Source organism: Brachypodium distachyon, chromosome 3, assembly GCF_000005505.3.
Source record: "Brachypodium distachyon strain Bd21 chromosome 3, Brachypodium_distachyon_v3.0, whole genome shotgun sequence".
Lineage (NCBI taxonomy): Eukaryota > Viridiplantae > Streptophyta > Magnoliopsida > Poales > Poaceae > Brachypodium > Brachypodium distachyon.
The window spans coordinates 45,993,294-46,015,587 of NC_016133.3; the positions used below are offsets into that span (position 1 = coordinate 45,993,294).

A 22,294-nucleotide genomic window follows, 5' to 3' on the forward strand; every position below is an offset into this window, starting at 1 on the left:
GACATTTCTCTAGGTGTTTTGCTACAAAGAATGAAGACTTGTGGCATATGTGTATTTTGTTGGAAAACTAAGCAATTTCGAGAATAACAAATTAATGATTAATTTCATAATATAGATCATGACAACAGTATCAACTAACACATGCATCTCGAATATATTAGAGGTATTCAACAGCACAATCAACAATAGTATAATCTCGTAGATCATAACTAAACAGTAGATCGAAACACGATGTACGTACCGTTGCGGTGGAGAAGATGCCGTTACTATTGCGTTCGCTTGACGAAGTTGTTGACGAAGAAGACGGCGGCGCGTCGCGCTCCCGCCGGTTCGAGGAGGTAGACGACCCGTGGTTGCCGGGAAGCGAGCAGTCGCGCGGAGCGCTTCCCAAAAACCTTATTCGCCCTCTCCCGTACAGGATCGCAAAGGCGAAAGGTTCTGGAGACCTGCTCTCCCGATCGCTGGTGCACGCCGGCGCTCGGGATGGAGTAGACTACGACGACGGCGCAAAAGCGAGAGACAGGCGAAACCCTAGCTCGGTTGTGTTGTGTACCAATCGGAGGAACGGGACGGCTACATATATAGTCACGCAGGTGTAGGTCGGTTCGGTTTATGAAAGTGATGGCTTTTTTCCAATCCACTCCTCATAGGGAGTCTTTGCTTTATTTTTGTTTGGAATTTTATTCAGTACATGACATGAAGTCAGTAGCGCCTCCCCCCACCATGCCTTAGATAAACCGGCAGTGGCTAACATGGAATTCACCAAGTCAGTCAACGTGCGGTTTTTCTTCTCGGCGACCCCGTTTGATTGGGGAGGATAGGAAGGCGTCCTCTCATGAATATTACCATGTTTCGCACAAAACTCATCAAATACATTGGAGAAATACTCGTCACCACGGTCCGACTTAAAACGTTTGATCTTTCTCTCCAATTTGATTTTCAACTTCAGCATTATATATTTTAAAGTAGTCTAAAGCCTCATCTTTAGTTCGCAACAAATAAACATAGCAGAATCTAGTAGCATCATTAATTAACGTCATGAAATATCTCTTTCCACCTTTTGTCAACACACCATTTATCTCATAAAGATCAGAATGTATGAGTTCTAGAGGTGCCAGATTTCTCTCCTCGGCCGCCGTGTGGGGTTTTCGAGGTTGCTTTAATTGCACACGACTATGGCACTTAGAACCTTTGGCAATGGTGAAAGTAGGAATTAAACTCATAGTGGATAGCCGAGACATTAAATCAAAATTAATATGACATAAATGAGAGTTCCAAACACATGCATCATCATTAGCACTGCCACAAATGTGGTTCATTGACATGTCACTAAAATCAGAAAAGGAAAAACGGAACAAGCCTCCGCACTCATAGCGTTTACCAATAAATTATCCATGTTTGGACACAACTACTTTATTAGACTCTAAAACTACCTTAAAACCATCTCTGCATAAAAGGGAACCGCTAACGAGATTCTTGTTCATGGAGGGTACATGCATCATGTTCCTTAGCCGCACGATCTTCCTTTGTTCTTTCCGTTGCCGCGAAAGTTCCTCTGTACCATATTGGCGTTAGATGGAAAATCAGCAGCCTTCTCAGTGGTGTCCTTAGCCCGAACTTTCTCTTCAACATCAAGGGACGCTATCAGTTGTTCAACTGATATCTCCTGTCTCTTGTGTTTCAGAGATGTGGCAAAGCTTCTGCATGCAGGAGGTACTTTGCAATAATGCACCCAGCCACGTACTTGTCGGGCAATTCATAGTTGAGAAGTTTGAGCTCTCTCACAATGATCTGTATCTCATGCGCCTGTTCAACTACAGAACGGTTATCCATCATCTTGTAGTCGTTCAGCGATTCCATGGTATACAATTCAGTACCTGCATCGGTTGCACCGAATTTAGCATCCCGTGCATCCCACAGCTCCTTCCCGTCTTTTATGTGCATATACACATCACAAAGACGGTTAGAAAGTACACTCATAATGCATCCTTTAAAGGCAACATTGGCATCCTGAAAATTTTTCTGAGCTTCCTCAGATAAATCTCCCTCAGGTTTGGCGTCTGTCACCCAGAATACTTTCAGAGTCTGCAATCAGAGCATGGACTTTAATTGCCATCTCTTGAAGTACATCCCGAAAAATTTATCCGGCTTCAATGCATCGGCTAAACCCATAGTTAAATCAGGAAATTGCCTACAATAAGGTTTTTGGATTGTTGGAAAATTAAACAATTTCGAGAATAAAAAATTAATGATTAATTCCATAGTATAGATCATGACGACGGTACCAACTAGCACATGCATCTCGAATATACTAGAGGTATTCAACAGCACAATCAACAATAGTATAATCTCGCTGATCATAAGTAAACAGTAGATCGAAACACGATGTACGTACTGTTGCGGTGGAGAGGAAGCCGTTGCTATTGCATTCGCTTGATGAAGTTGTTGACGAAGAAGACGGCGACGCGTCGCGCACCCGCCGGTTCGAGGAGGTAGACGACCCGTGGTTGCCGGGAAGCAAGTAGTCGCGAGGAGCGCTTCTCAAAAACCTTATTCGCCCTCTCCCGTACAAGATCGCAAAGGCGAAAAGTTCCGGAGACCTGCTCTCCCGATCGCTGGTGCACGTCGACGCTCGGGATGGAGTAGACTACGACGACGGCGCAAAAGCGAGAGACAGGCGAAACCCTAACTCGGTTGTGTTGCGTACCGATCGGAGGGATGGGGCGGCTATATATAGTCACGCAGGTGTAGGTCGGTTCGGTTTATGAAACATGAACCGACTCTACAAAATCCGCACGCGTCCGTAACAGTTTCCAAAAATACCTCGCGCGTGACAAAAATATAAAAAGTCCGGCCCCGCTCGGCCTCGATCCACGAAACGCGGCGAGGAGTAGGAGCGCGCGTGGGGATTTCATTTGATCACTTGCTTATTGGATGAGAAGCAACATCTCTTGTATGTTGGTGTCACTTATTCTAAACTAGTAAGGTGGGATTATTCACATTTCCACTTTCCTCATCCCACTTCATGAATGAACCTTTGAGATTTTTAGAATTTATTAAAACTTTCGCTTGGTCTGATCAGGCGCACCAAATTCTAACATATTTTGTTTCATACATGCCTATACTTAAATTAGACTTTTGAGATTCTCAAAAAAGTAAAAAAATAATACTACAATAGACTTTTGGCGTGCTCATGGGCGTGCTGTTGCGGTAGGTGTCATCCCTATCTAGGAGTTGTCAGATCTGCAGGTATCTTTCTCCTCCATGCCCAAAGCTTGGCAAATATTTTGTTTTTTCCCTAGTCATCCCGTGTTTTCCCGAAAGAAAGCATGTCAGTTTTTGTAAGGTAATGGAATGTGTGCGGAGAAAGGAAATTGAAAATTGAATGTCACCGAGCAGTACTGGGCCAACGAAGCTAAAGCCCAGCAAGAACACTAGGCCAAATTCCCTACGCCACTTGCTTTTGTCTATCCTCCTCCCCCTATTCTCGTCAGCGATAGCCTCTACGCTTCCTCTCCCTCTTTCTCCTCTTCTCGTCTCTTGGCTCGAATCGATCTCGCCCACCAGACCCGACCACCCGATCCCCCGGAGAGCCGGAGAGGAGAAGAGCGAGGCGACGCGGCTACGCTCACCGTCACCATGCTCAGGGTCGCAGGTCGACGCATCTCCTCCCACCTTGCATGGCGCCCCGCCGCGGCCGCCTCCGCCGGCAGGAGCCCCCTCGCTGGCGGCCTCCCAGGCGACGACTCTCGCGACCAGAAGCCGCGCTTCGCCATCGACTCCCCCTTCTACGCCGCCGCCAGAGGTATGCTTTCCGGTTCCCCGCTCTCTCTCCATCCATTTACCCCTCCGATCTGCGGCCTCGTAGGTAGATTCGGGTCGTGGGGATCCCGCTCCTTCTCCTAGGGTTCCGGCCAGAGCTCCATGCAGCCGTTTCATTTTGCGGCCTGATCTCTGATCTGCGATGTTAGAAGGACTATTTAGATGCTACAGGTGCTCGTCGATCTCCTAGTGTTACTCCTCCCATCTGCGATGTGTTGTTAGTTTTGTACCTTATAAGTTCCTTGTTTAGATGCTCCTGGCGCTAGATTGTTGTGGTCTCTTGTTGGTGTCCTTAGAAGTTCCATCTGTTCTTTTTTATGACTGGTGGTTAGCTATGATGGACTATGCCTGACTCTTTCTAATTGGTTTAATACAGGTATTTTTGTGCCATAATTTTTCCTAATATCTCCAATTTGACTTCCGATATAAAATTATGTGGACCTTCCTGAATGCTTATGTGGACGGTTCAGCAAATGCTCCTGGTAGTTGTTGTTTGGCAGTGCAAAATTACTCCAAATGAAGCAACTTGTCATTGCCAGTTGATACTGTCTATCTGCTCATGTAACTAATGCTGCCACCAGAGTCTTTTAGAATGTTTTAATAGGACACTGCTTTGTCCTTTAATTTTTCTATGGCCACATGCATCATATCGTTGTAATGGTCCTGGACATTTTTTTCCCTTAATAGTTCCTCACTAGAAAGATAGGGCCAGGTCTCTGTTTTTTGTTTGTTGATTTTTGCCCTTCCAATGTTAACTAGCATGTACTCCCTCCGATCCTAAATTATTGTCGTGGTTTTAGTACAAATTTGAACTAAAACCACGACAAGAATTTAGGATCGGAGGGGTATTTCTCAAACCACCGGAATCCTGTTTATTTTGCTTAGGAATTGTCAATATTTGGACTCCATCTTAGATATCTTAGTTTATGTAATGAAATTGATAATTTTAACAAGTTTTTTTTCCTGAGGATGCTATCCTTACATACCCAATAAGGGCTAGTTCGGTTATGCCCATCCCCACCGGTATTGACAGGGATTGCTGCAATTTTAGTTCACTTTCCCCCTAATCCCTCTCGATCCCTGCAGCTGCAGGGAATCCTGCAACCGAATAGGGCCTAAAACTTCGTTAGTTATGTCGCTAATGATGCTATCTATCTTAGTTTTCTACATACAGCAAATGGCTTAATTCTTATTGCCTGAATAATTGAATATGCTGCAAGCTCCTTAAATGTTACTCCTTCCGTTCCACAATTCTTGTCTCAAATTTGCCCCAAAATGGATGTACCTATTCCTAAAAAGCGTCTAGATACATGTAATATTTCGACAAGAATTATGGAACGGAGGGAGTACAATTTATTATAACTTTTTTTTGTAGTATGGAGTTCAGAATAACTTCTGTCATTACCTTTGTACTGTATGCAATTAACAATTAGGGAGATATTTCACAACTGATAATATGTGGTGTCATATTTGCTTGTGCTGTGGCTATAAGTAATATTATTTATTCTACTTTGTGCATTGCTGTTCAGTTCTGGCAAACTGCAGTTGTGTTTGGATGTACTACTTGTGCTAATATAACATGGATAGAAGGTATAAAATTTCGGTTTTCTGTTTGTCATGCCACAGATTGATGAGAACAAAAGCAAATGCATGGTAACCACATATGGTGAAAACTTGCCACTAGAATATGTTGGATTAACCATCGAAATATAATGGAAGCGTATCTTTCAGTAATCTGTTCTGATAATTCTGAAGTGCAACTTTTATTGTGTGGTAGGTGGGCATGTACTCCCTCCTTTTCTCAATACATGGTGTATTAGGTTTCGTTAAGACAGGCTTTGACCAATAATTATTTTGTTTATATGTGGTTCCTATGACATGAAATTTTATCACGATTCATCTTCAAAAGTTCTTGCTGATAACATGGTTTCCATGTCGTCGCCTAAACCTCGCCTAAACGACGCTATGGCGTCCAGGCATGCTGGGGGTCGCTCGCCCAGGATGGATTGGCATGAGTCTTGTGGTGAATCGGGTGGAATTGGGGGAAATTGGCACAGGGGTAAACGAAATCAGGCGGGAGACTGATGAAATCGACTACTGGAGAAGAGAATCGGGTGGGTGAGAGGGAGAGGGAGAGGGAATTGACCACTGCAGAAGAGAATGGGGCGGGAGGTAGAGGGAATTGATCATGACAGAAGAGAATCTGGCGGGAGAGGGAGAGATAGGGAGGCGAAGGTGCACTGCCACTGCCATGAAGCTTCCTCTGCTCCGCCTCCGATAAGCCTCCTTCCTCTGCTTCTTTCTCCGCATCCCTCCCCTTCTCCCTCTCGTGCCGCCCTGTGCTCCCCCTCACGCGCCGCCCCTTCTGCCTGACACCTCAAGCCCTTTTGCGCTGCTTGCTGTGAGCCTGTGCCGGTGCTATGCTCCTGCTTGCCCTGTTTGCTGCTGTGTCTTATGCCCTGTGCTGGCTCTGTTATGCTCTCCCCTCTTCTTGCTTCTCCTGGGGCTGTGTTGCTAATCAAGCAACAGTTGATCCTTTTATTGGCCTGTGGTTTTGTTGCTAACCAAGCAATTGAATCGCCTAGGTTATTTGATTGAGTGCTTGGCCTTGGCTGTTTGAAACTAGTTATTGGGAATGGAGACTTGGTTAATTTGTTGTCCTGAGTGCTATATCTCCTAAGTTGTGTTGAAACTATGTGGGTTAAATTGTTATTTTGAGCAACTTGTAGACTTGTGAGCTTATGCTAATGATAGTTGTTATTTGTTATTAGATCCCCTAATTTGCTGCATATGAGGTATAAATCTATATATCCTGTTAAATTATACTTCCTCCGTCCCAAATTAAGTGTCGAAATATTACATGTATCTAGACGTTTTTTAGGCATAGATACATCCATATTTGGCAAATTTGAGACACTTAATATGGGACGGATGGAGTACAGTATTTATTATTATTACGCCCAACGCCCAGTTATCGCCATAGCGGGCGACATGTTGACTCCACTCCTCGAGCTCGACTCGGCGACATGAAAACCATGGCTGATAATTGTGTTTTCCTATCATATAAATTACATATTCATGAAGTAATTCTTGTTCAAAGTCTTGTCTTAACAAAACCGAATATGCCATGTATTGAGAAAGGAGGAGTATAGCTTTTGTGCTGTTTAGTCCGGTCTTGTCTGTGCTCTTTCTAACATAACAACACGTTACATGAAGACATACAATGCTTCTGCTATTCTCATCCTGTTCTATTGGTATTTCAATATTTTATCTAATCTGTTTGTTTTCTTGTGCAGGTTTTTCAGCTGAAACACTTGTTCCAAGGAACCAGGACGTAGGCTTGGCTGAGCTCCCAGCAACTACAGCAGCTCTGAAGAATCCCAGTGCAAAAATTGTCTACGACGAGTATAACCACGAGAGGTACCCACCTGGCGATCCCAGCAAGCGTGCCTTTGCCTACTTCGTGTTGAGTGGTGGGAGATTTGTCTATGCCTCCTTGTTGCGTTTGCTCGTCTTAAAGTTCGTCTTGAGTATGTCAGCAAGTAAGGACGTGCTTGCCCTCGCTTCCCTTGAGGTTGACCTGTCAAGTATTGAGCCTGGGACCACTGTGACTGTGAAGTGGCGGGGCAAGCCAGTTTTCATCAGGCGCAGGACAGAGGCTGATGTTAAGCTGGCCAATAGTGTTGATGTTGCATCCCTCCGTGATCCACAGGAGGATGCAGTGCGTGTCAAGAACCCTGAATGGCTTGTTGTCATTGGTGTCTGCACTCACTTGGGCTGCATTCCCCTCCCCAACTCTGGAGACTTTGGCGGCTGGTTCTGCCCGTGCCATGGCTCACACTATGACATCTCAGGTAGAATCAGGAAGGGCCCAGCACCTTACAACCTGGAGGTCCCAACCTACAGTTTCTTGGAGGAAAACAAAATGCTTATCGGCTAAGAGTAGTGACCACAGGATTAATCCTATGGTGCTGTGCTGATATTTTGAGTCGGTTTGACAATTTACCTTTTTGGTGCTTCGGTATATTTTTTACGGACTATTCTATCTGAGTGCAGTGCTCTTCCTAGCACCCGATAGTAAAGAATAATCTGCTGCTACTTTGGTACTGTCAATTAATTTCCGAGTCTGGCTGTCTGTTTCTGTTTCCTGAGCTCGGTAGGGATGATGAAATTGTAATATCTTAGCTGGCAAAGTGAAGCTTATATGTGATTGTTTTATATCTCTTTACCTCAGTCTGTGATTTACTATTATTTGTCTGTTTGGATGTAAGATGAACTTGATGCACTTTTTACGATGTGTTGTTTATGCTAGTTTATCAACGAAAACGTGCTCCTGTTAAACTGTTGTGGCTGTACTTCATAGGCTTTTGTAGACTTGGGAAGTGTACCTTTTACCATCTATACAAGGTTCATTTGGTGTGGCACCTACACAAAACGGTTTTTCATCTCTCACATGTTGATCTGAAGTGGTACTTTGCACGCTGTTGTATTTCAAAGACGAATCATCTGAGATCATGACAAACTGGAGATAGTTGATTCCGTCGTAAACTGAGCCAGTTACCACACTCGTTACGATCAGTCGATCACATGGTTGAGTGCCCTTGCCTTGGTGTCTTTGGCATTGCATGGTGCATTGCTAGATTATCTTTCCAGGGGCGCCATCTTTGAAGGTGCACAGTGCAAAACAGGCACATCATGTTGCCCCATGGTCGTCCATGACTATTGTTCTCGTGCGGAAGAGCATTACTCTCAATTACTGATATCAGGTAAATTTGGTCCTTGACTGCAGACATGTGGTCAACCACAGTCAAAATCGTTTTTGGCTGATGTATCTCTCTCGCGCGCGCACGGCTTGAGGGAATAGGGATTCATCCCGTTTTCACCCCTCATGCGCCACTGCGTTCGGAATTCTTCTTGTACACACCGCCTCACCGCGGGGGGGCCACTGCGTTTGGAATTCTCCTTGTACACACCGCCTCAAACGATGCCAGCGAGTGCACCTTCATTCTCCCCCTCTTTTGACTATGCTGGTTTCTTCTCTGCCATGATGCCTCTTTGTCCCATGGTGTCCCCGCCTCCTTCAGCTTGCTTTGTTGGTGCCGCTAGTGATGTCGCCTTGGTACGGTCTAGGACCCACGATTGGCTATGTGTGCGTTTCGATTATCATGGCCTTCGCGATGCTCACCCATCTTCCTCCTCTCATGCTCTCTACCAACCGTGATGCTCTCTGCTATCTCCCCCTTCCATGCTCCTCACCAACCATGATACCATGTCTTCTTCTCTCTCCTAGAACGCCCTACTAATGCCATGTCGGCCTACCCCTACCCCTCCACCTCTTCCTCCTATCATCTTCTTTTGCCACCTACGCTGTCGAACTCTTCTTCACTAGTCCAAGATCCGGTCCGCCACTAGTGCTACCTCTCTCAACCTTGCCACGACGTCATCGAGGAGGACGATTCGATGCAGCCCCATGTTCGTTCCGATCTCCTCTTCTTCATGGCGGCGGTGTGATGTGGTAAGGGTCACCACTTGCGTCGCTTGGATAGAGAGAGGGAGTGGGAGGAGAGAGATATTACCAATAACGCGCGGGGTTCATCTCCACAATATTCCAATTACATAAGTTAGGTACACAAGACCACTGAAAACATGTCTCTTTGCTATGTGCCATGAGACACATCTATCTCACGCTGAATTTTTCCTTTTCTTGTACCAACTGTTATGCATTTGTTTATTTGTTGAACTAAGGGCTTCGGTCAATTAATTAAGAATATCATTGAACAACTATAATGAAAAACCATGTAAAAACTATTACAAACCCCCGTAGTGTCGTCATGGAATATGACAACATTCATGGCACCACCGCTTGGCCTCTGCACAAACGCAGAGGAGAAGATCATCATCGAGGTTTCTCAAAGGTGGTGGTGTCGCCACGACACTCCAGATTCGTTGTAGATGGCCACCAATGAAACACTCACCAAGGTAGCCACACTAAGTCCACCTGACCTACGCCAAACATCCATCCAACCAAGGTGTCAAGGACAATTAATTAATTGTGACATCCTAGCCCAAATTTCATAAAGTTGATAAACTACATTTACTAATACACTACATCTTTTTTTTTTACCGAAAGCTCGTCTCGATAGAACCTCTCGGTTAAGCGTGTTTTGTAAAAAGTAATATTGGGATGATCGACCTCCCGAGAAGTTTCCCAGCGTGCGCATGGACGATGACAAATTACAGTGTTGATCTGCGGGTGCAACTCTGTTTATGATGACAAGCTGCTTTTAAGAAGGGAAAACTTGCTTCTTGTTAGAGAACACAGGACATCAAAACTGCCATTCGCGAGACATCGCTGCCGCCACGTTGCCCTGCGACACCATACTACCATAGCTCCAACCGTACTTGAAAGCACATGTTGAAATCAGACCGACCCGTCATTTCATAGTGATGTACATGTGGCGTACGTAGTGTGGTCGGCTTCCGGAATGCACCCTGCGGTTTTGACAACGTTTCCCAGAAAGAAAAGGCATTCTCGCCACCTATGTCTACCACTGGATGGATCCACCGATGCCAAATTTCAACGTTCTTCATATTCAGCCCAGAAAATATGGCGAATAGACAAAGAGTCTTGCTCAAGGAAGGTTGGTGATTGACAGAGATTTGAGCCGCTTTATATGTCACTTAGATCGAGAATGAGGTGATTGACAGAGATTTGAGCCGCTTTATATGTCACTTAGATCGAGAATGAGATGGGACGTCTATTTTAAGAGAAGTCTTTGTTTATAGAGATCCATTGGACATATACTATCTCCAATTCATAAAAAATGGTCGTCCATTCTGTACTAAATTAGTACAAATTTTGTACTAAGTATGCGACACTTTTTATGTATCACAGGGAGTATGATCTTATGTCTAAATTTTTTCTTCGAAAAAGAGATATGTCTCCGGGCTACGCATCCATCAATTCACATAACCTTGCAAGAATCCAAATCACGGTTATTACAACTCAACAAAACAACAAGTTAGAAAACACGTCACACATCTCCAATCCTATTGTTGGCGCACCACCCAAACGGGTTGAAGAATTTTTGTGTGAGCTTTTCCAAGCAGTTAAACCCAAACGTCCCAAACTCCAAAGATTCATGCGCATCCATCTGACGCAATAGAGACTAAGTACGGATCTGGTGCATGGCCTGAAGAATAATCTGCAAAACAGATTGAAAGTTTTCTTCTTGTTAAAAACTAGACCATTCCTGCAATTCTAAATCGAATAACAAAGCATGTACTAACCCCAATAAGCGATTTGAGTGAGTTGCCCAACCCCGTAAGCCATCTATCAATCACAATTATGGATCGGAGGGAGTATAAGACTAAATAATCATAATTTTTTGGGAGTATAAGACTAAATAATCATAATTGAGGATAGTGTTGGTTATGAATAACAACTCGACGAAACCAGAGACACCCCTCACGACACAACACCTGCACCGGGCCTAAAGGAACGAAATCACGCACGAGACAAACATATACACCGACGCACAAGATAACCACCTGACTTCACCAAGCCAACCACCACGGCGAACTACAACCGGACGAAAAACAAGAACATCCACAGGCGACAAGCCCCGACCAACAAAAATATAACAATAAAACAAAGAAACATGGCGGGAGAGACAAACCAGCTACGACGTGGCAGCAACACGAGCCACAACAGGCCAACCGAATAGTCACCGAGGAGAACCCTGCAACAGGACAACCAGCAACGCAGGAACCACCGCCACGGAAATGCAGAACCTCACGACAGCCAACAGTGCAAACCACCCTTTATATAGACCGGAGGAACGACCGAGACAGGAGATGGTAAACGCAAACAAGCAAAGACGAGCACGCAAGACCGACCAGAAAATAACATGACAAGTGTAAAGGGGAACATAAAGAACACGGAAAGATCAGAAGGAGATCGGAAGGACCCAGGGTTCCCCCGGCTACCAAAAAGCGGGTAAACCACGTGCCAGGGGCCCAACCGAACACAGGTGACTGACGGGCAGGCCGGACGACCCAGCCGCACTTTTGAGAAAGCGCAAAACCAATGGACACCTGTTGACGTGGCGTTCTGTCAGGACGAGAAATCGTTCCCCTTTTGGACTGAGAGTTTTGCAGATTTTTCTTTGCCAATATGGAGAACAGAGTGAGCTGATACAACAACCACATATTGAATATTTATCTGGATATCACATATGAAACTAGAAACCATATTAAAAGTTATTTAATAGATTATTTAAATATTTTGATATTATGATTTACTTCCTCCTTTTCACAAAGATCGACGTATTTGGTTCCGTCAAGACAAGATTTGACCAATGATAATAACTTCACTAGTATTAATTTATATGATATGGGACGACAATTATCAGCTAGAACATATGGAGACAAATCTACTGATACAAAATTCATGTCTTAACGAATACATATTAATAAAGTATTTTGGTTAAAGTCTTGTCTTAATGAAAACAATACGCCAACCTTTCTGAAAAAGAGAGAGCATGTATTTTTTTAAGGATCTTTGGGGGCTGGTGAGGGCGACAAGGCGACCGATTCGTGTGCACACTGGTGTAATATTCGTACTGAGTACTCACCGTATATTTGGGTATACTCCTTCAGGAGTTGATAAGTCAAATTTGCATAGGGTGCTTTATTATCATTTTCCCACGCAGTTCTATCCGGAAGGAACACTTTGCTAACGCCATACGCAAGGCTTAACAAAGAACTACCCACAGAGGTTTCTCGTAAGAGAAACTCTAGCAGATCCCGAACCTGGCTAATCTGAACTAGCCAAGTTCGGATCAACTAGATTATATAATTCGTTACCGGCTGGCTTCCGACAGAACGGATACTAAAAATCAAAACCGAACAAAAGAGAAATTCAAAACTTCGCGCGAAATTCATAAATAGGGGGATGGTTCTTCGCATTCCATCATTGCAGTTTGTCATTCGTCTAGATATGGAGTTCTACTAGATATACTAGTTCCACATTCACTATAAATTAAAGTTAGCTAATATAGAAGAGCAACCACCCAAAAACAAAATGCTTCTCGCCGACCCCGCCGGCTTCCGGTCCCCTCGCCAAAATCTTGCTTACTCGTCATCGTCCGAGAGGACGATGACCGGGGGGCCGGCCCTCACTGGAGACGACGAAGCGGCCGAGGAGCGGTTGATGGCCTCCGCCAACATCCTCGCCTCCGTGGAGAGCTGGCACGTCGTCTTCCGCGATGGAGAGCTTCGACGCCTCCTTCGCACGCTCGATCTCCTCGGGGTCGAACCCCGTGTCCTCCGCCTCGCCGTCGCCGTCCTCGGGGTCGAACCCCTCCTCCTCTGCCCCCTCCGCCGCGCCACCGACTACCTCCACCGAAGACTCCGATGAGGAAGAAGAGGATGGCAGAGCCAAACGCAGCCACTCCTCCCTCGTTGCATCCGTTGGACGCTGGTCGAGCTACCCTCCCCGGAGGCGATGTAGCGGCGATGGAGCTCGGCCGTGCGGGGGCTAAGGCCGGCCCACTTTTGCTGCTTGCGGGCTCCCCGCTTTGCGGGCACCCTCTGCCCGGTGCCACCGGGCTTCTTCCTCGTCAATAGCGGCGCGCGGACTAGGGTTTCCGTGGCCACGGGGAATGGTGGCCAAGCCGGCTCGACGTGCGGCGAAGGAGATCGGAGGTCGCATTTTCGATGCGCGGCTTGCCGAAAATGGAGTGGGTGGCGGCGGAGGCGGCGGGGATTGCGGCGGAGGGAAGTTCGGAGTTGGATCCGAACTGCCCCCATCGAACGCTACATATAGGGCACAAAAATGAGCCGATTAGGTGACCTGAATTAGGTTTTGAGTTCTCGGGCCGTATTCAGTATCTGGTCTAGCCTGTTTTTGGCCCAAAACTAAAAACGCAGTTCGGATCAGTCGTATTCGGCAACTACTAGAGTTGCTCTAAGCGAGCATGGAGTTTGCTGACTGAATTGCTCTAGCTCACTGCTTCATCGACGGCTGATTTTATGTCCTTTTCCTTCACTGCGAGCGTGTCCCCCCTCCCCACACCCATTATTTACCTCTCCTTTCTTATGGGTCATCATAACTCTCCCTCGCCACACCCATTATTTAACTCTCCTTTCTTATGGGTCATCATAACTCTTGTAGGCTTTGTAGCCTAAGAGGACATATACCCGAAATGGATAAAATATGAATACTGAATAGCCAAGTGTTTGGGTGGGACACGCGTCACACGCCCTAACCTGATAATTTTTAAAATCCTTGTTTATCAGTAATTCTACATTTTTGCATAAATAAAGATCATGACTTTCTTATATTAAAAGATTCAATATGATTAATTTAACATATTTGGTATTTAAAAGACACCTGATTTTAGTTAGAGATAAGTCGATGTGTTTGTCTGTTAGATCTTGATCAAGCGACAACACGTGGAAGAAGATGAAGTTAAGATAACGCTCAGATCTTGATCCAATGTCTGTGATGCGTCAATTGAGATTTAAATCTTAAAAAGAAAAATCAGACAACTGATATACAACCACAACTTTAATTTAAAATACAAATTACGTATCCTATTGTAACAAGCCAGATAAATAATTCTCTTTTCGACCTATAATACATGTCGTTGATTACTAGTACTAAGTACTCTCTCCGTTTCATATTATATGACTCCAATTTATTTAAATATGAACATGTCTATATATTTAAATACGTCCAGATATATGTACTAAAAAGCCACTTGAGATAAATATAAAGAGGTAGTACAACTTTGGTGTCTAAGTTTGGTCACCGATTTTGTGAGTTTGCAACGAGCAGTGGAATTTGTCTTCTAGTTAGGGCTCAGTCTCGATTGTCCATTTGTCGTGGTCAGACGCGTTTCTCCTCACCCACCCTCGCCTTGAGTCCTTGACCCATTCCCTTCCCTCTCTTGAATTTGGGAATTTTGTTCTCGCAAGCAACAAAACCCACTCTCCGCCTCCGGCTTTTCCCTCTCCTCTTCCTGCTTCCCAGCAGTCTTCTCCCCCCTGATTAAACTCTCGCGTCTTCCAGAAGCTTCCCCGGGTTCTCTTGCCCTGCTCTGGTGCTCCCCAGCTGGGCAAGGTGGCGCCCATGGCGGGCGCAAGGCACGGGTGGCTCCCTATGGCGACCCTCCTTGTGGCCACCTGTTTCTACCCTCTCTTGTTACCACCGGCGGCCGCCGCCGCCGAGGTGGACGGGAGGGACGCTCAGCGAAACACTGAGCGCATATCAGGTGACCTCCCCTTGCTCTGACCCTGGTGCTGATTTCTGATTGTTCTGTTATGAGTATGAGAAAAATTACCTTTTTTTCTTCTCTACTTTTTGTTCAAGTTGGAATGCTGTTGCTAGGTTAGGGGCCCGATATCTCGAACCCTAGGGGCTCGATATGATCAGGTGATCTGGTGTTAAGTTGTGGAATTTCCGCTAGCATTCAGTTCTTCAGTTGGATTTTTCCTCTTGTAATGTTTCAACCTTCAGTTAGCATTCTTCAGTATGTGGGGTTGTTATTTCATAGTCACAATTATTGGGAGATCTGCTACCTGATAGTTAACTTCACATGTTCTTCTGAAAACTGCGTTGTTCTTTTTCACGATCTTGTAAGGAATGGGCTCCGGTGACAGTTGCTTCAAACCTTGTACTGTCTCCTAATTACACAGGTTCACAGGTGATTGCAGACATCACAAACTACTTTTCTTAAAATAGGGAATTGCCATCAGGATACTCTACTTCTTTTCCTTTTTCTATAAGTGGCATACGGCTGGTAGTTTAGCTTTCCACATCTTCCTGCACGACCTGCAATGGAAATTGTAGAGCGATATCATTGACAACGTCTATGCAGCTACCATGAGTCAGTGACTCGTGACACTGAGGTATGCAAATTAATTGTGCTTGGTGCCTATTCGACTGTGTGTCCAATTAATTGAGCAGTTGTAGGATAGGCAGTTGGACCATAAATTTGATATGTGCCAAAAAAAAGCCCCGACGATTATATCCTTCCATAAATGATGCATCATGAGTTGAGATTAAGCAGTGGCCATAAATTTAGTTTTAGTCAATTATGTTTGCCAATAAATGCTTAAATGAAAATGGACCTCCCTGAACTTGAATTTCGTTGATATATGCAGTGAAATCTTGAGGAAGTAGTTCTATTCCCACCTTAATATTTATATCTGTTTGTCAGCTTAATTTGGAGATTATTCTGTGCGTCTACTCAACCAAGATCATTGATCTGCAGGAAGTGCTGGTGATGTGCTAGAAGACAATCCTGTTGGGAAGTTGAAGGTTTTCGTCTATGACTTGCCAAGCAAGTACAACAAGATGATTGTCACCAAGGATCCCCGATGCCTGAGTCACATGTTTGCTGCCGAGATATTCATGCACCGTTTCTTGTTCTCTAGTGCAGTGCGGACGGTTAACCCTGAAGAGGCCGATTGGTTCTACACTCCTGTTTACACTACTTGTGATCTAACTCGTGCTGGACTTCCGTTACCATTTAAGTCTCCAAGGATGATGAGAAGCGCAATCCAGTTTATTTCAAACAAGTGGCCTTTCTGGAACAGAACTGACGGAGGAGACCACTTCTTTGTCGTTCCACATGATTTCGCAGCATGCTTTCACTATCAGGTAAGGATATACGTATTGAATTACCTGTCTTCGTACCTTCCATATCCTTGTCACCGCTACAGTTGGTCACAGTCTTAGTTCCACAAACAGTGGAACTTTCAACACAGATAGGTGACTCAGGACACATCCTGCCAAGCAGCCATTTACTGAAGTTGTATGTGGAATGTTCATTTATCTTTACAGGAAGAGAATGCTATTGCGCGTGGAATTCTTCCGTTGCTCCGCCATGCTACATTGGTCCAAACATTTGGACAGAAGAACCATGTCTGCTTGAAAGATGGCTCTATCACGATACCACCATATGCACCACCACAGAAAATGCAGGCTCACTTAATTCCGCCTGATACTCCCCGTTCAATCTTTGTTTACTTCAGGGGTCTGTTCTATGACAATGGGAATGACCCTGAGGGTGGATATTATGCAAGGTAAGACTAGTCACAGAAATGACATGTATGTTTCTCATGATACTTGATCCTATTACTAACTGTTTTGAGTATGTTATATAGAGGTGCGCGAGCTTCATTGTGGGAGAATTTCAAGAACAATCCTCTCTTTGACATCTCCACAGAACACCCTGCCACCTATTATGAAGATATGCAACGTTCAGTCTTCTGTTTGTGTCCGTTGGGATGGGCACCATGGAGCCCTAGGTTGGTGGAGGCTGTGGTTTTCGGCTGCATTCCAGTCATCATAGCTGATGATATTGTGCTGCCTTTTGCTGATGCAATCCCTTGGGACGAAATCGGTGTTTTTGTTGATGAGGAGGATGTTCCTAAGCTAGATTCAATCCTCACGTCCATTCCAATCGATGATATCCTAAGGAAGCAAAGATTGCTTGCCAACCCATCAATGAAGAAGGCCATGTTGTTCCCACAGCCAGCGCAACCTAGAGATGCATTTCATCAGATTCTAAACGGCCTTGCTCGCAAGCTCCCACACCCAGAGAGTGTATATTTACAGCCGGGTGAGAAGCATGTCAACTGGACAGCTGGACCTGTTGGAGACCTGAAGCCTTGGTAACATGAAGCTTCCTTGCAAGACTTGGAGTTGAGAATCTTATAAATATTTTTTTTGTCTTACATGTTCCAAGATCCATAGTTTGACGTCACAGATCTCAAATTAATGCTGATTCTATGGAACGGATTTGTAACTTTGTAAATTGTGGAGTATAAAGAAAAGAATTAAAGAAATGAAATGAGTTCTCTTGTCATGTTGTGAATCGAAGTTAGTCTTACTGGCTAGCAATTTCCGTGACTTGTGGTACTGAATCCCAGGTTGTCATATCCATACTATAATCTATACTGTGGCAAGTGACTGCAGCAAAGAGAAGACACAGATGCAATTCTGGCTCTTCGCTAGGCTTTTATTTTTTCTAAGTTACGTTTCAGTACTGCACAGTGCACGTAAACTGCTTTATCTTCTGAAGTTCAGACATACAAGAAATCCTGGAGGTAACCGGTGGTGACGTTTGCCTCAAACCCGGGAGGCCATTCCGAGGCTGGCATATTAGGACGAATACTATGGACCTAGTAGTTGCAGGAACAATATCAATTATCGAAAACTTTGTATAATATTGCTCTGCGAAGGGTGACCAGATCATCACAATTGTCCACTCTACGTGAGATCAGATCATCAGACTAGGGTTGCTCATACATTAGCTCGAGTTCAAGCCGGACTGCCGGGAGGAGATCTCCTCCTGGCTCAGCCTTCGTGTTGCATCCTTTCAGTGCTGATTGCAAGCCCCTGTTGATTTGATAAGATCTTGGCTTATGTTAAAAACGAAAAGACAGAAAAATCTATCGATCGGGACTATGATCTATTCGCTCCTTTGTCTTTTAAACGATTGTCCGCCAACCTCATTGCTTATTTCCTGGATTTGCTAGCTAGTTCTTTTCCATCCGGGAAATAGTTGTTTCTAAGTCAACCAAGTAACACATTAATTTCTGGATGCCTCAGCCTGATTAGACACTCAAGGAGCATTGAAGCGATCAGAGTCGGACGCACAAATATTAACTAACAGTTTGAGCCCGATCAAATCTCTGTGTGAAATCCAGCGCAGTGTGATGAATTGTCTTGAAAATCCAGCTTAACGTGACATTTGTAACAAAACCATTGACGGTATAATTTACTCTAGATAAAAGAGTAGATGTTAGCACGGAATATATGTTCTAACACACCTTGAGACCATGGATTTAATACATATAAGGAAGGAGCTAGCATTACATTTTATAGTCTCAGGCCAATGTACATATATTGCTCAAACATTATAAGTACACTCACTATGAGTCATAAACCATATGACATACAATTTCTTTTCAGCTGGCATAAATCTAGATGAGAAATGGGAATTAATGAAGTTATAACTTATAGTTTTGGCTACAAATATATATCTGGATACCTCCATGATATATAAGGCGTGTCTTCTTTTTAGTTCATTCTTATCTTATACTGCTGCCTGCTGGTAGTATCATGCATGACCGCATGGTCGATAACTGGTTGTATATCTGAATACGTGGAATTAAGAATCGTCATCGATCGGCGGTGTCTTCTAGGTGGAGGTCTCGGTGCCGTGTGCGGCGTAAGCCGGCGGGGGCGGCTTGGGTGGCGACGGCTTGGGTGCTGGCGGCTTGGGCCCGGGAGGCGAGGGCGTCATGGCGCAGCGGATCATGCAGACGATGCTCTTCTGGTTGCAGCTGATGACGCAGAGCGGCAGGTCGGGGCCCTTGGCCATGCACCCGAACGCGCAGTTCATCACCGTCGTGATGCACCCGATCATGCAGTTGAACAGCCCGTCCAGCTGGGCCGCGGACGCGGATGCCGCCGCGCGCTTCACCGCCGCGGAGATCTGTTCTTCCGCCGCTTCGACGGCGTGGTCGTCGACGCCAGTGTATGTCACTGGGAGGTTCTTCCCCGGCCCGTGGATTTCTGCCGTGTCGATAGGCGGCCGCACGGCGGCGGCCAGGTCGGCGACGCCGGACAGGGCCACGAGGGCGAGGAGGAAGAAGGACCTGCTGGTGCTTGCCATGCTGCCTGGTGCCGGCGGCTCTTTGCGGCCTGGCTAGCTAGCTCGGACGTGTAGTGGTGGAGCTGCTGAGAAATCGACTGTGGTTGGGGTGGTTTATATAGCAGAGCAGGAGAGCGTGGCGTATGTCGCCGGACTTGCAATTTTGGTGTGTGCTGGTGTTGCGTTTCCGCGCACGCACACGCACGATACGGGTGACTAAAGTATGAACGAACGCATGATATATGTGTGATCAACTGATGAAGAGTTAAGTAATTTATGGACTCAGAAGAAGCATACAAGTTGATATGGCCGAGTTGGTCTAAGGCGCCAGATTAAGGCTCTGGTCCGAAAGGGCGTGGGTTCAAATCCCACTGTCAACAGATAGTTTTTTTTGTTTTTGTTTTCTCCGGTTTCTAGTTTCAATTTTTAACCAGATCCGTTTGTTTTTCTATGCCAATTTTTTCTTGTGGGAAGCATGTTATGAAAGAAAGCTAAAGAGACAGAAAGGAAACCATGCTGGTTTTACCGGAGCATAGGGCCGAGCAAAACAATATCAAGAACTCTGTCTCAGTTTAAAGTTGAAAACTTTATAGTAGTGGTTAGCTTAAACAGTCATGAAAATAGAAAATTAGTACTGTATATTTGAACAAACGGTGGAACTGAGAAACGCTATGCAAAGATACTAAAGAAGCCGACTTCCTTAAGATGAACACGCAGCGTCGTAAGTAAGAGTAACGTGTGAGTACTTGTACTCCGGGTATAAATTAAACCATGTTAATCACTGTAACTCCGCATGCACATTTATACCCTTTTCTTTTCGGACGCAGTTTCTCTAGAAGATAGTAGCTTCTACTCAATTTTTTGGCAAGCTGCTGACCCAGGAAGTCTGAGAAGAATCTTGATTCATTCTTTTCAGTTTTTGAAAATGTAGCTTATTGTTTGTTACAAAAGTACGAAAAGTTTGTAATGCCTCTAAATTCGGCTGTCTAATGTTTAGTTGATAATATTATTTTTTTAAAACTGTTTTACCACATAACAACTAACTAATAAGATGAATGCCAGACATATAATAAAATGGTATTTTACAACGAAAGCATGATGTTAGTGTTTATGTCAATCTAACAAAAGAAAGGTCTTCATGCATGTCGGGTCCTGATTCGACGGCCAACTATGGTGTTGCAACCGCTTCAGCGAAGTTCAAAAGCGCCAAAGATACAAAGGGAGTAGTTTAGGCATCTGCGACAAGTCTCACCGACTCGACAGCAAATGCTCTCCCAGACTCTATGTCGACGGCAAGTCTTCAAGACTCGACAGTAGGGTAGCACATCAGGTGGAGGCGTTGCATGCGGAACCAGACTCGACAGTAGGGTAGCACATTAGGTGGAGGCGTTGCATGCGGAACCAGAAGCGTCGAACTTCGCTTCTAGCGCATCCCACGTTTCTTTGGTATTACGAAGGTGCAGATAAATATCAAATAGATTATTTTCCAACATGCTAATGATCGCATCGACGACCACAACACAAACCTTTTTCTTTTTGGAAAAAGAGAAGGACCCTGGCCTCTTCATCAATCAATGCGCATATCCATTTTAATTTATTGCAATGTCATAAAACATAAGTCATACAATCACATATCAGAGAGTGTGGATACAAAACAGAAGTGATCTAACATAGCGAGTCTATGTATCAAGGCATCAAGCAATTGATTAGTACATATATCATGGTATAAAGATTGCGGTTGTACTGTTTGGCCCATAGACGTGAGCCAATTATACAGTTTAGTCCGCCACCTATTAAAGTGGACCATTGAACATAAGTGGTTTGAAGCATGCAGCATATCGAGTAATTAACTGAAAATTGCATATTGAGTAATTAACTGAAAATTGCATATTGAGTAATTAACTGAAAATTGCCTACACATACAAGGTTGCTGAATTGTCGAATAATTAGCTATTCTCAGTAAATATTTGATCCTGAAAATCATAGTTTTGAAAACTAAACCGACTGTATCATGCAAATAAGACATGATAAACAGTAACACAAAGCTGTCTAACAAGTCTAATTCCAGTAATCCCCAACATGAAAATAAAACAGATTTGGTTGTCGACCATTGATGATAAAAAAACCGACGACGCGAAGCGAGGAATCACGCGCAAATGCTCCCAAAAATGTTATCGTTCGTCCTCTGGGCCGGATGTCAAAGGTCAAGGTTCCGGAGGTCTACTCTCCTGGAGAGCCGTGTACGCAGTTTTATTTTCGAAAAGGGGGTTGAAATCCCCCGGCCTCTGCATCAACATGATGCACCCAACCATATTTTATTATTGGCAAGTCTGACAAGATAAATACATCAATACAAACCCAAAACCACAAATATATGCCTACAAGCCAGATGAAAGGGGTGGCCATTGTCAGGACCGAATGTCCTGACCGCACACCACCCCCCAACATCAAAATCTGGAGGCCACACATGAGCACAACGGTTCTAGCAATTCCATACCGTGCGCCGTCTGCTCACACTACAGAAACTGCCACCACCATTTTCAGGACAATGCATCTTGTCAGCCTAGCAACGACGATGGAAGCCAGAATCACCGACCATCATGCGTCCAACAGTCACCCTCCGACGAAGACCCCCTCGCCCGCAGATCTAGCGTTCCCCGAAACGGTTCCCCCAAGTAGGAGCATGATGCTGTCAGTGCCAATGCCGCCACCGCCCAGTCCGAGGACCATTCTCTGGAGGAGGTACACATCCTAAAATGAGTAGTATATCTTATTACTCATTTATGCCTGTGCATCGA

At 44.8% G+C, this 22,294-nt stretch overlaps 3 protein-coding genes, 2 long non-coding RNA genes and 1 other non-coding gene across 6 annotated transcripts; 4 read left to right on the forward strand and 2 right to left on the reverse strand.

The window, feature by feature from the left end:
• Positions 1–3,477: 3,477 nt before the first annotated feature.
• Positions 3,478–8,142, forward strand: LOC100835132 (cytochrome b-c1 complex subunit Rieske, mitochondrial). Its single transcript, XM_003574991.4, has 2 exons — positions 3,478–3,805; positions 7,119–8,142. The coding sequence occupies exons 1-2, from the start codon at positions 3,640–3,642 to the stop codon at positions 7,760–7,762; spliced, it is 810 nt and encodes a 269-aa protein (XP_003575039.1). The 5' UTR covers positions 3,478–3,639; the 3' UTR covers positions 7,763–8,142.
• On the forward strand, positions 3,812–4,407 carry LOC112271770. The gene is made up of 2 exons (XR_002965160.1): positions 3,812–3,993; positions 4,073–4,407. It is a non-coding gene; the product is annotated as an uncharacterized LOC112271770 (long non-coding RNA).
• Positions 8,143–10,647: 2,505 nt separating the features above from the next.
• On the reverse strand, positions 10,648–11,657 carry LOC100835441. The gene is made up of 2 exons (XR_001406818.2): positions 11,502–11,657; positions 10,648–11,027 (listed from the first exon to the last, which is right to left on the reverse strand). It is a non-coding gene; the product is annotated as an uncharacterized LOC100835441 (long non-coding RNA).
• Positions 11,658–14,714: 3,057 nt separating this feature from the next.
• Positions 14,715–17,711, forward strand: LOC100835653 (probable glucuronosyltransferase Os02g0520750). The gene is made up of 4 exons (XM_003574992.3): positions 14,715–15,101; positions 16,104–16,492; positions 16,676–16,917; positions 16,999–17,711. Exons 1-4 carry the CDS (start codon positions 14,960–14,962, stop codon positions 17,510–17,512), a joined length of 1,287 nt encoding a protein of 428 aa, XP_003575040.1. The 5' UTR covers positions 14,715–14,959; the 3' UTR covers positions 17,513–17,711.
• A 972-nt stretch (positions 17,712–18,683) lies between these two features.
• Positions 18,684–19,580, reverse strand: LOC100834326. The gene has a single exon (XM_003572519.3). It carries the CDS (start codon positions 19,515–19,517, stop codon positions 19,041–19,043), a length of 477 nt encoding a protein of 158 aa, XP_003572567.1. The 5' UTR covers positions 19,518–19,580; the 3' UTR covers positions 18,684–19,040.
• A 215-nt stretch (positions 19,581–19,795) lies between these two features.
• TRNAL-AAG lies at positions 19,796–19,876 on the forward strand. The gene has a single exon. It is a non-coding gene; the product is annotated as a tRNA-Leu (tRNA).
• Positions 19,877–22,294: the final 2,418 nt, after the last annotated feature.

Bases quoted from the DNA above. Each gene is read 5' to 3' on its own strand.
- LOC100835653 (XM_003574992.3), top strand. From the start codon at position 14,960: ATGGCGGGCGCAAGGCACGGGTGGCTCCCTATGGCGACCCTCCTTGTG. The intron at 15,102-16,103 runs GTGACCTCCCCT...ATTGATCTGCAG, and splicing joins AAACACTGAGCGCATATCAG to GAAGTGCTGGTGATGTGCTA. The intron at 16,493-16,675 runs GTAAGGATATAC...TTATCTTTACAG, and splicing joins CAGCATGCTTTCACTATCAG to GAAGAGAATGCTATTGCGCG.
- LOC100834326 (XM_003572519.3), bottom strand. From the start codon at position 19,517: ATGGCAAGCACCAGCAGGTCCTTCTTCCTCCTCGCCCTCGTGGCCCTG.
- LOC100835132 (XM_003574991.4), top strand. From the start codon at position 3,640: ATGCTCAGGGTCGCAGGTCGACGCATCTCCTCCCACCTTGCATGGCGC. The intron at 3,806-7,118 runs GTATGCTTTCCG...TTTCTTGTGCAG, and splicing joins CTTCTACGCCGCCGCCAGAG to GTTTTTCAGCTGAAACACTT.